We start from the raw sequence: 12,823 nt of genomic DNA on the forward strand, positions 1-12,823 counted from the left end.
TAGAGCCAGTAAGAGATCTAGATAAGATTTATGGTCAAGGTTCTTACCCAATCCTTGGGAAACACCTATCCAGTCTGGCTTTCAGGATACCCACAATGAACATGCATGAGATGAATGTGCATACAATGGAGGTGGTACATACAAATTTATCATATGGCATTCATTGTGGGTATCCTGAAAACCTGAAGGCTAGGTGTGTTCTTAAAACTGGGTTGAGAACCTCTGGATTATTGTAACATTCCAAGTAGCAACCAAGAAATTCATTCTCTGCTACTGCAGGCTCCAAAGGACTTTCACTCACACATATGCACATACCACCCCTTCTGCTTTTTTGCCTTGTTCACTACAGCCACACCCAGTGGCGTTCCTAGGGGGGCTGGCACCTGGGGCAGATCGCCAATTCGCCCCGCCCCCCGGGTGCACGCCGCCGGGGGGGGGGGGGTGCCGCGCACGCCTGTCCTCCGTTGTTCCATGCTTCTTCTCTGCCCCGGAACAGGAAGTAACCTGTTCCGGGGCACAGAAGAAGCATGGAACAACGGAGGGCAGGCGCGCGCAGCACCCCCCCCCCCCCCCCCCCGGCGGCGTGCACCCAGGGCGGACCGCCCCCACCGCCCCCCCCCTAGGAACGCCACTGGCCACACCCAGCCCTGCTTTACCTGAGAAACATAGCTAAATGACTCTTCTTTACTGAGCAAGAGCATTACCAAGTTCTCAGATCAAAGATAGTGCAAACCAGAGAAGTCGTCATTTAGTGCTCAGTGATAGATTGGTGCATCTCATTACATAGTTAAGATATATTGAAATAACATTCAACCTGTCCATGGAGTGAGGCAGGGGGAGATAAAGTACCTTACAAAGTGTAAAAAGGTACCACTGTAAATACCTTTGCACTGACTAATGGACATAGGCTGCTGCGACAATACGGATACAAGTTACTTTGCTAAGGTACATACTGTCCCTTTTGAGTCAGAACAGCCACATGGGCATTTTTATTTAAAAATCTTAAAGCTAAAAAGTTAGTTAAAATAAGTATCGCATCAGCAGAACCCCGAGTTCATGCCACCACAGTTTGCAACACCTATTTCTGCACTCAGAAACTGGAAATATGCGGTACTGGTGTCATTTCGTGCCAGTCTGTGGAAGACATTTTTCTGTGTTGTTTTGCTTCGTTTATCAATCAAGATGTCTTTGTTATTATCTTGAGACATGCTGTCCTTTGTGGTTTGGACCTACAGCCTAACTGGTGCCTAGAGCATTCCCTACTGTTCCCCCCCCTTTTAAAATCCATTTTGTTTGACAGGTAATCCAGTGTCAGCTGTTGTAACCTGCAACCTTTTTGTTGTCCCTGCACTGAGGAAGATGCAGGGAATCTTGGACCCACGGCCCACCATCATCAAAGCCAGGGTAAGGATTTCATATCTTCAAAACAAATAGGATCTAATAATAAATGTATGATTGCATTCACCATTCAAGAAATTTCTGGAAAGAACTCCTCATGCAGAAGATACCCTATTTCAAGACTGTGCAAATAAATTGACTTGGCTCTTTGCACTAGTATTTCCTGAAACTTGAACCAGTGTTAATCTAAATGATAGTGTTGTGGTGTTGAATGTGACAAAAGAGGAGTTTAAAGTGCTATTTAATTCATAACTCATGGCCCGCTTCTATTTAAAAAAAAATGATCAAAGTGGATTACATGTATCAACCTATATAAGTTACAAAATATTTTTAAAATCACCTTATTAATGTTTCAAATTAACAAATACAAATTATTCGTGTATTCCGCAAATACCACCAGTTTCAGTACAGATCACAATTAATTTAACCGATTATAATCGGGAACTACAAAAGATATTGAAAATCATAGGTAGTATTTCAAGAAAAATCTACAGCATGTATCACAATTCCAAGTCCAATATCTCTTAAAAAGATATGACTTCATGTGCTTTCGAAACCAAAAATATAAATCTATCCTCCTAATGTGACTAGGTAAGGAGTTCCAGTGGAAAGCTGCTTTATAAAAACTAATATTAATAAAATTTCTCTTTGAATGATTGCCTTTGGGATTAGGAAAATGAAGCATCCTAATGTCTAAGATTGGTCTGGAAACCTCCTTATTTGGAATGCAATAACATTTCTGAGATATGATGGATCGACAAAAACAGAAGACCAGAAATAATTATATGTACCATTGTACAGATCTTAAAATTAATGTATGCTTCAACTTGAAACAAATGCAAAGACCTTAATAGAGAAGTGATTCTATCTGATTTATGTACAGAAAAACTACTCTGGTTGCCATATTTTCTATTGTTTGCATTTTTTAACAAGTTGTTTAGAACAGCCTGCATAAAATAAACTGCAGCAATCAAATTGAGAGATTAACAGACTTTGTAACACTAACTGAAAAAGTTGTGGTTCCAAAAAACTTCTAATTCAATGTAATTTTCTGAACATAAGGAAAGGTTTTTTTAAATTACATAGAAATCTGTATCTCTGGGTTCAAAGAATAATCAAATACTACTCCCAGAATCTTTAATCAGGATTCAAATTTAAATTTGAGATTATCTAAGTACTCTATATAGATATGTGTAGGGGATGGAGTTCAAATCATCTAACCATAAAACATAATAACTCACATTTCAAATTGATAAGTGAAAACACTTCTTTTCAAAAAACACAAGGAGGAAGATGTCTCAGTAAGCCAGACCTGTTATATATTGGTCACAACTTGTCTTTGATACAACCATTGGCAAAAAATCTCCTGTGAAAAATCAAATTTATTAAACTTCTTATTCAAAAAGTTATTCTTGTTTCTTTTTATAATCTTAAATTCAAAACAATAAATATATATCTTAACAAAAGAGCTCATGCCCGTAGCTTAGCAAGTTCCTGCTGCTTTGCCCCACAGCCCTTCTTTGCAACCTCATCCGTAGCCCAGTGGCATAGCCAGAAGACAATTTTTGGGTGGGCCAGCGGGTTGGATGGGTGGGCACTACAACTCCAAACCCCCCCCCCCCCCCCCCACACACACACACACTCACACGCAGCGCACAGCACCTTTAAGTTATCGACGCTGCCTCCACTCACCTTCTCCCACCGTGGCGCTGACTCGTTTCCTGCACTTCATGGTCTCCGTCTCCCACTGCCGCGGCAGCGCTCTATCGGCGCTGCCTGCCTGACAGCTGACAGACGCGTCGTGACGACGTCCTGCTCCGGGACCTTCCCTCTGCTGCGTGCAATCCACCCTGCGTAAACAGGAAGTTGAATCAACGCGGCAGAGGGAAGGCCCCGGAGCAGGAGGACGTCGTGTCGCGTCTGTCAGCTGTCAGGCAGGCAGCGCTGATAGCAAATTGAAAGCGCTGCCGTGAGGGTGGGAGACAGACACCGCGAAGTGCAGGAGAGGAGGCAGCGCTACGGTGGGGGTGGGAGAAGGTGAGGATGGGCCTGAGACGAAACTGGGTGGGCCTGGGCCCATCCAGGCCCACCCGTAGCTACGCCCCTGCCGTAGCCGACGATAGCCAGAATTTTGTTAAATTGCTTCAGGGACACGTGGATTATTCATAAATACAGCTCAGTCACCACTGATTGTTTTGAATTTAAGATTCACTTATCAATTTGAGATGCAAGTTATTGTGCTTTATGGTTAGATTATCTAAATAAAGCAAACTGTCATTCCAGATATCATTGAATTGAACAAGCAGAAAAAATTTTGTTTTATCTTTATTCAGTTTTTTTTAATGGTCTCCTATCTATCCTTCTAATACATGAATGCAGTCTGAGATACTACGTGATGTCCCAGTAGTTATTGAAAGTACAGGTAGTAAGATAGATATGTTTATATATATATATATATATATATATATATATATATATATATATATATATATATATATATATATATATATATATATATTCTGTAACCTGCCGCTGTAAGCATAAAACCTAATCGAAGTAGTGCGATGGCTGTTTCCACATGGAAGTGCTGGGTTTGTGCTGCTCATTTTCTTCATGTGTATGTTTGTAAAATGGTTGCTTCCACTATGCATTCCAGCAAATATGCCTGCACTCCTGCAGGTCTTTATGAGTGCAGTTCTGTAACAGGGCACCTACAGTTAGGTCCCCAGAGGGTACCTTATAGGAGCCTATTCTATAAAGGACTGTAGGCTCATATGTTCCTTTTTAGAATACTAGCTTAACCAGGTGTCAATACAGCTAACATTTAGGCATGATCACTTAAACCAATCAGAGAGCTGGCATGAATACAAGCACCTAAGTGCAGCAGCTAACTGTGCAATTTACAGTATTATGTAAGTCCCATGAATGAGAGTCCAACCTATGTTCCACCCTGTGTACAACCCTCCTTGCAAATACATGCTATGTAAGTTAAGTAAGTATTTTCATGGTCGCATGTTGTCATGGTAGGATTATGGCATAGGCAAATTAGGCATGTGCCTGGGGCTGAAACATTTAAGAGAGGTGCTATTTATTTATTTTATTTATTGGGATTTATTAACCACCTTTATGAAGAGATTCACCCAAGGCAGTATACAGCAGGTACAGTTTAACATAAAACTTACAATTTTGTTAACAGCATAACAATCAGTGGTGTAGCTACAGGGGGCCACAGGGGCCTGGGCCCCCCAAATTGGCTCTGGGGCCCCCAGTTTGGCTGGTGGGGGTCCCCAACCCCTGACAGCTATAGTGTTTGCCCCGTGCTGGTCTCACATACCATTGGAATTAAGCATGTCCTGACTTGGATGTCTCAATTTCAGTCTCAATGTTCTGTGTAAAATGGGTTTTCACTTATGTTACTATACCAGGGAAAGGAAGAGAAGGAATAGGGACTTCAGAGATAATGTTGCATGTAAGCATATACTAAGTGTTGCTTGTGCTGGCCTGGAGCTGCTGTTCCTATTCTTTCATCTATCTTTATTGTCAGTAAGTCTGTAGACACCATTCTACCTGTTCTTTCTGTGCCTCAAGTGAGAGAAGAGGTGGCAGGAGAAGAGAAGCAGAATTTTGAAACATGAAGGGGAGGGAATGGTTGGAAGATGGAGAGGATGTGAGAGATGGGCAGGTAGATGGTGAGACAGATGGAGGAGGATATAGACAGGAGAAGGAAAAAACGGGGTGAAGAAACATGGTTGGAAGACAGGGAGGGAGGAGAATGAGATAGAAGGTTTGGTAGAGACAGATGAGTAGAAATCCAGATGGAGGAAGAAGAGAGTAGAATTCTAGATGGATGAAGAAGAGAGATGAGAAGATAGGTGTTGGAAGATAGAGAGTGGGGAATTGGTAGTGCAGTGGAAGTAGAAAAATGGATGTGGAAACAACATGAAGGCGGTGGAGCAGTGTAAGAAAAGAGGAGTAGAAACAAAAGGAGTAGAAAGGGAGAATTGAAGAAGTAATTATGGAGAGAAGTGAGATAAGAAAGATGTCAGAGAAATGGAGAAAAAGAAGAGAGATATAGAAAAAAATGAAAAGAAAAACAGAAAAAGGAAAAGACATAAAAACAGAAGGGAGATGGTGAACACTATGAAAAGGATGAAAATCTAACACATAGGTAAACAGAGTATCATCAACTGAGCTATCTGATTGACATTTGAAAGTTAGAAATATATATCATTGCATGTAAAATTTTAATTATTTTAAGGTGTATGTAATGATAAGTGATATGTTTCATGGTGCTAAGACTCACAATGCTATTTTCATGGGATTTTATTTAAGTAGGGTGGGTAGTGAAGGAAAATCCTCATTATAAGTTTTGCCTGTCACCTTCAATCTTCCTTTGGTCAGAAATGCAAACTTGGGCTGTCTAGAAACAATTTATATGGATTGCCTGGGATATATCTGTATAACAATATATGGAAATCCTGATTCAAGCAGTTCTCTACAGTGACTGATGGCTGATAAAGACCAAATTGACCCATCAAGTCTGTTTTGGAAGATTTCACACATGGGATTATTGATGGTGGGAAGACATGGGTAAAGCAGGAGCTCAATTAGATTTTACCACCCTGCATTAAGGAGATAAAATGAGCAAAGCAACTGGATCTTTTTATTTTCTTCTTCTACTGTTTCCCTCTGAGTTAAGCTAGGTAGGACTCACTGCCACCTGACCTCATCAACCCTGCTAGACTAGTCCTGGTTTTATCCTACCTAAGGACTTGTTGTCCTGCATTTACTAGTGAAATGGGAAATAACAAGCCCATCAATGCAAAAGAGCACACCAGAACTGGATCATCCAATCAAGGTTAAGCTTCATGAGGTGGCATCTCTCATTCACTTTACTGATGCCATTTAACTGAACTAATGGAGCCTTCGGGACAGCTTCTTAACTGTAGGATTTTATTGTCTCTTAGTGTTCAGGCTGGCAAAATTGCAAAACAAACAATAGAAAAATATTGATGGTTGGAGAATTTACAATCAGTTAAAGACCTTAAGTGCTACAACTGTTATTCAGGATGTCTCAGTTAATATGGAAGACTGATACTGCTCTACTGCATTCTGTAAAATATACAAACACTGCATCTGAACAGGGATTTCTGATGTTCATGCAGAGAAACCTAACAGAACATAGACTTTCTGGACTTGGGGCTTATATTTACCTTTATAAGTGAAATTCCAGAGGGTGTAACCACCACACAGTACAGTTCCTTTTCAACCACGAAGTTTTCTACACTACAATAATCAAATCAAATATAAATAAAGTTTCTACAATATATATATAATATCATTACAAATTTTAATATTAGTTTTAACAAATCATACCAATGTTAATAAAACACAGCAATCATTTCCCCTACATATAACATAATATTAAAAACTCTCAAACCCTAAAGAGTTTGTCCATGGTGAATATATTTGATGATCTAAATACAATCAACGTACTATAAATGTCCAAACCATTCGTTCAGTCTGTTGAACAAATCAGTCTTCACACATGGAACTTCCCTCAAAAATTCCTCAGTCCATTAGCTTTCCATAATAGTATAGATATATTGATATACGCATGCGTAGGTGTGCTTTTTGAATCAATAGAAGAATAGACTGATTGGGATGTTCAGCTATGTTTCGTTAAAGATGTGAATTGCTCTTTATTTGGCTGACAGCTCCTGATGACGCCCATAGAGCGAAACACAAATTTGTGTTGTGCTGGATGATCTTTGTAAGATTGGAGTTGCAAGAATATGCCACAATATGTCTATACTATTATGGAAAGCTAATGAACGAATGGTTTGGACATTTATAGTATGTTGATTGTATTTAGATCATCAAGTATATTCACCATGGACAAACGCTTTACGATTTGAGTTTTTAATATTATGTTATATGCGGGAGAAATTATTGCTGTGTTTTATTAACATTGGTATGATTTGTTGAAACTAATAAATTTGTATTAAAATTTGTAATAATATTATAAATATATTGTAGAACTTTCTTATATTTGATTTTAAATTCTGAGGAAGTAGTTTTTATTAGATTCCTGAGTTTGTATTTTTTGATACACTACAATAATGCCATGTGTGTCCTGTCTGCCGTTGTTGAGGGTCACAGGATTATAATGATGCTATTAACATTAATGCTATTATACAGATCTCAGGTCCAGTATACCAGGAATAGCAATTCAGCCATCTCTGAATGGTCCTGCTACACATTTTTCTCAAGATGAAGACAGAGGTGGCAATGGACATATTACAATATTAACCAATTTGCAAATGGTAGCCTAGTGATTAGTGCAGTGGGTTGAGAACCTAAGGAACTGAGTTCAGTTCCCACTGCAGCTCCTTATGACCCTGGGCAAATCACTTAACCCTCTGTTGCCCTAGATACAAACACTTAGATTGTGAACCCACTGGGGACAGAGAAAGTAGCTGCATATAATATATGTAAATCACTTTGATTGTACCACAGAAAGGTGGTGTATCAAATCCAAATATGAGGCATAGTATTACTTGGAGTCAGTGACAGGGCAGAGACTCCAACTACTAGAACCCACCATTGTCACACAGTAGCAAAACATTTACCCTCTTGTGATGGAAAATGTTAATTTTACAAATAAACTAAGACACAAAAGCAGTATGTGGAATTATATTTCCAATTAAATAACGTGCAAATCACCCTTCTCTGTCCTTTCCTCTCCTCATGCAGTTATCATGTGATGTAAAACTGGATCCACGCCCAGAATACCATCGCTGCATTCTGACTTGGCATCACCAAGAACCACTGCCTTGGGCACAGAGTACAGGTTGGTTGGAGAACAGCAGCAAGTTAGGCTTATCTTTGCTTCATATAAACTCTTAGCCTTTGGAGGACAATTACCAAAATGATTTACACATTTAAATTAAAATGTTTTATCTGTGTTAATCAGTTCTCTGCAAACTGAACAATGAGGCTAAAATTATGCATGTTCTTCCACAGCACAGAAACTTGTAGAGAGATTGCAAAGAGGCATTCCTAGAGGTGTGTTTAGGTCAAGGAAAGAAAACTGCAAGCATCAATTGCATTTTCAGTTCTAAATAGGTACTTTCCCAGAAAAATTCTATTAGCAGAAGGAAGTGCAAGTGATTTTGTGTACATTGAAATCATGACAAGTTTCAAAGCAAAAAAAAACCTTGTTGCCGTGAAAATTGGTGCCAAACCTGCAGGTAAAATCTTTTTCCCCATGTGGACAATTTAAAAAATTTCCCCCTTGATACCTTAATATGAATTAAACTTTATCATTATTCTTTTGACCTCATTAGCTGAAACTCAAGCATGCTAATGGAAAGCTGACATTAAATCATTTTCTCTCAGAAGCCAGTTAATAGCAGTTGAACTCTCTATGTAAAGCTTGTTAGACAGAAATAAAAGGCATCATGGCAGATAAGTCACAGAAGGCCCACCTAGTCTGCCCAGGCTAATTCCTGATATGTTGTCTTACAAGCTCAGTTAATCTGCATCCCTTTCACTCCTTTATAACTAAGGGAGCAATTCAGTAACTTGGTGCCTCAAATTAGGCACCTCAGTGCACACGCTGAGTGCCAATCCTATAATGGCATCTTGGCACTGAGATTCCATTAAAGAATATTAGCATAAATTGACATCAAGTTGCCTACATTTAGGTGCGCCCACTTATGCCAGGTTTATGGCTGTCGTAAGTTGGTGCGCCATGCCACACGTGCAGTTTATGGTATTCTGTAAGATGCATATGGTAGGAGACACCCATGTCCATTCTCCCCACACATGTATGCCCAGCTTGCAGTTATGCATTATAGCATTTACCTTACAGAATAGAGTTTAGTGTCAGTTACGGTGCCACATATATGCACAAAACGCACATAATTGCACACGCCCAGTTATAAAATTTCTCTTTCTGTATCTTGCCTGCCGGTCCCTTACCTTTTTTAATTTTGTTATGATTTTTGTCTCCACCACCTCCATTGAAAAAATAATCAGTGCATACATGCACCATCGTGATGAAATATTTTTTAAGGTTACTTCTGTGTCTGTCATCTTTGGCCTCATATTATGACCTCATGTTTTACAAGTTTCTGTCCACTGAATACTGCTTGTTATACATTGTTTATAACTTTGAGGTATTTGAATGTCTTCATCTTATCTTCTATTTCTCCTGTCCTGTAGAGTATATATATTTGGATCATTATAGCTGATCTTATAAGACTTTGTACCTCGCCTTGTTGTATTAAAGGAAATATAAGCAGATACTGAGAACATGAATAAATTCTGGGGCATGCTCTGTCTATATCCTTTTAGAGGTATCACCTCTAGAAATGGACACAGTAGTTTCATGTGAAATCTCCCCAGTCACTTGTAAGGAGTCAGTACCATCTCATGTTTTTGCTGCTCATTATGCCTCTCTCTATGCACCATATCCTCTCTCCGGCTTTGGTCACTTGCACTATTTTGCTGCATTGAGATCACTAGAAATGATCACCTTGAGGTCTTTCTCATTTGACATCCACAGTCAGAGAAATTTTCAAAGGCATTTCTGCACAGAAAATAGGATAATAATTACCCATAGACTTTACATATTTGTACTTTGTTTGAAAGCTCTCTCCATTATGGAACTGGTCCATATCTATATATATAAAAGGCACCTACAACGTTCCATTGAATCCTCAAGCCAGAAACTTGAGGCGCTGGAGATATCTGCTTTGGCCATCAGTGTCTGCTCCGCCCTCGCGTCACAACGTCATGACGTTGAGGGCGGAACAATGGCACTGGCCTCTTACCGTGTTCAACACCGTCACGCTTCCCTCCTTAGGTGCTCCGCCCACACTCCTCCTCCTCCTCCCCAGTTCCGCACCCTCTGAGAAGCCGGGGGCTGCCCAAAACACCACGCAAATGGTGGCGCCCCGTTCCCTGCACACCGAGCTCGCGCTCCACCCACACTCCTCATCCTCCTCCCGAGTTCCACTCCCTCTGAGAAGCCGGGGGCGGCCCAAAACACCACGCAAATGGTCACGCACGCGAACGGTTCGCTGCACACCCAGCTCAGGTATGACTGTGACCGAACGATGGCTGGGACCAGGGGGTGCACTACGTTCAAAATTCACACTCTCTGACTCACATAGACAAAAAAAAAACCTCGCACAACAAATGTCTTCACTGGAATAGGAAGGGAGCGAAAAAGGCAGGAAGGGAGGAAGGGGGAACCTGTAACTGTCACCCAGACCCGGGGGGGCCAGGGGGGAAATACCCTGGTATTGGGAGGGAGGGAGGGGGGAAATGCCGTTCCACATACTCTCATTCTCACACACACACTCGCACCCACTCTCTCTCTCACAAACACACACTCACACATTCACTCTCTCTCACACACACACACTCTCTCAAACATACACACTCCGACGAAAACCTTGCTAGCGCCCGTTTCATTGCGGTCAGAAACGGGCCTTTTTTACTAGTTTTCAATAATGTCAGAAATGGTGTTGTGCAATATAAAGACCAACTGAACATAACTCTCAAGATTATATTAGGCCCACTGTACTGTATTCCACTGGTTCATATTGGCAAGAATATCATTAGTGGCATCCCATACTATCTGAACGAAGTGTCCATAAAATTTCTGACTCCCAGGAACACCAGACCAATTAATTAACACCGATTTTAAGAAGGTCTGAAATAATGTAATTTAATTACTTTTTCAATCTCTGTAGCATGATTTACAACCAAAATATCAACTTGAATGCAAAGAAAATTAGAAAATCCAAGATGAGTTTCCTGTGTATCTTTTCAGCTCAAAGCTTCACCTGTTCTGTGATAGCAGCCTTATTCTGAAAGCATGTTAATGGACTTCTCTTTTGTTGATCTCCATAGGGAATCAGGTGAGCAGTCGTCTGATGAGTATGCGTAGTGCCAATGGACTGTTGATGCTACCTCCAAAGACAGAGCAGTATGTGGAACTTCATAAAGGCGAGGTGGTAGACGTCATGGTGATTGGAAGGCTATGATGTCACCAGCAGGAAAGAAGCATTGATGCATGTCCACATATCATTGACTGTATCCTGTAATATGCAAACGGCACAGCTAGTTTTTATGATTTGGATAAAGTTGATCAATATAGTCAACATCTTGAACTAATTTCAAAAATGAATTTAAAGAAGACATACCTTTTAAAAACAATCTTATACAAGAATCTATTCTGATTATATCAAAGCAACTTTTTTCTTCATTGCGATTGCTTTGTGTGTTCAATGCTAGGTCAGATAGCAGTAGCTTTTAGTAGACAGCAGTAGGTGCCTGCAGAACTTGTGTTTTTCTCATCTTTAAACTACCAATACTTACGCTCTTAACAAGGCTGTCTGCTTACTTTATACTAGCTTAGAAACACTGCTATTTCCCATATTAGTATGCTTCATGATTGCTTCACAAAGAGCTTTGCTTATTCTTTATCTTGTATCTCGTGTTTAAGTGCACAGTGCCAAAAGCAGAGTGGCTGCAGAGGAACTAAGCGGGCAAGGCTACACCCACTGCCAAGTTCAGGGGACCCAAATCCCAGCAGCCGCCCAGCTCAGTACTACTGGGCAAGCAACTGGATACCTTTTAGTTGAATAAACAGCAAAAATTGCTTCCTTAAGTGCTGACAGCCTTTTTAACCAATACATTTAAAAAATGTACAGAAAAAATAATCAAAGACTGATCTTGTACAGATACTAGTGTACCAGCATTCATGTGACAATTAATAAAGCAAAGAAAAAGAAATATTGAACAACTCTGTACCATAACATTTTCTGTAATGATATTGAAAGAAAACTGAATAAAAAAAAATTACTTGATCATTATTTTAAAAAACACTGATCTGGCACCCGCTTCATTCTTTAGTCATCTTTGAATTCAACATGGAATATCCTCACTTGGAAAAGAAGACATTTGCACGGCATGAACCCTGTTGGCATCATGACTTCATCGGAGAAGGCTTTTGCAGGAAAAAGAAATGCAACATTGTCAGAAAAGTTACTGCAGTCTCAAACCAGCTTGAGTTGCTGGTTGAAATGTTGGGCATGGTTACAAAAGTGTACACAAGAGTGGACTACAGAAGCTGAGACCTGGTTCTTAGGCACCACTGTGTTAACATGACATCTATTGTTTATATGGGAGACTTTGTAACAGAAAAGTAAATGCTTCTTTTTTTTATTTTTAATTTGGAGACTGCATAGTGTGTTTTGGATGGCACCACTTTGGATACTCCACAGGTAGGAGTTATTGACAGATAATGTTAGTCCTTTTGGCAGCAGGTGAATGGGTTCAATATTTCTAATGTTCTACTGTTGGAAAGCAGCTAGTACTCAAACTCTGAAATACATATCTGTCTTGC

The 12,823-nt window shown here is 40.1% G+C and overlaps 1 protein-coding gene across 6 annotated transcripts in view; it reads left to right on the forward strand.

Annotated features, from left to right (window-relative positions):
• Window positions 1-12,302, forward strand: part of GPHN (gephyrin) — a 907,672-nt gene extending 895,370 nt beyond the window's left edge. For 3 of the 6 annotated variants that reach the window (XM_030213888.1, XM_030213889.1, XM_030213891.1), the window contains 3 exons: window positions 1,301-1,404; window positions 8,155-8,251; window positions 11,326-12,302. In XM_030213888.1, the coding sequence (XP_030069748.1) occupies window positions 1,301-1,404; window positions 8,155-8,251; window positions 11,326-11,459 (335 nt within the window). In that variant the 3' untranslated portion in view covers window positions 11,460-12,302. The remainder of the gene's footprint in view (window positions 1-1,300; window positions 1,405-8,154; window positions 8,252-11,325) is intronic. The other 3 variants (XM_030213890.1, XM_030213893.1, XM_030213892.1) reach the window with 1 other exon arrangement.
• Window positions 12,303-12,823: the final 521 nt, after the last annotated feature.

Source organism: Microcaecilia unicolor, chromosome 9 (assembly GCF_901765095.1).
Source record: "Microcaecilia unicolor chromosome 9, aMicUni1.1, whole genome shotgun sequence".
Taxonomy (NCBI): domain Eukaryota; kingdom Metazoa; phylum Chordata; class Amphibia; order Gymnophiona; family Siphonopidae; genus Microcaecilia; species Microcaecilia unicolor.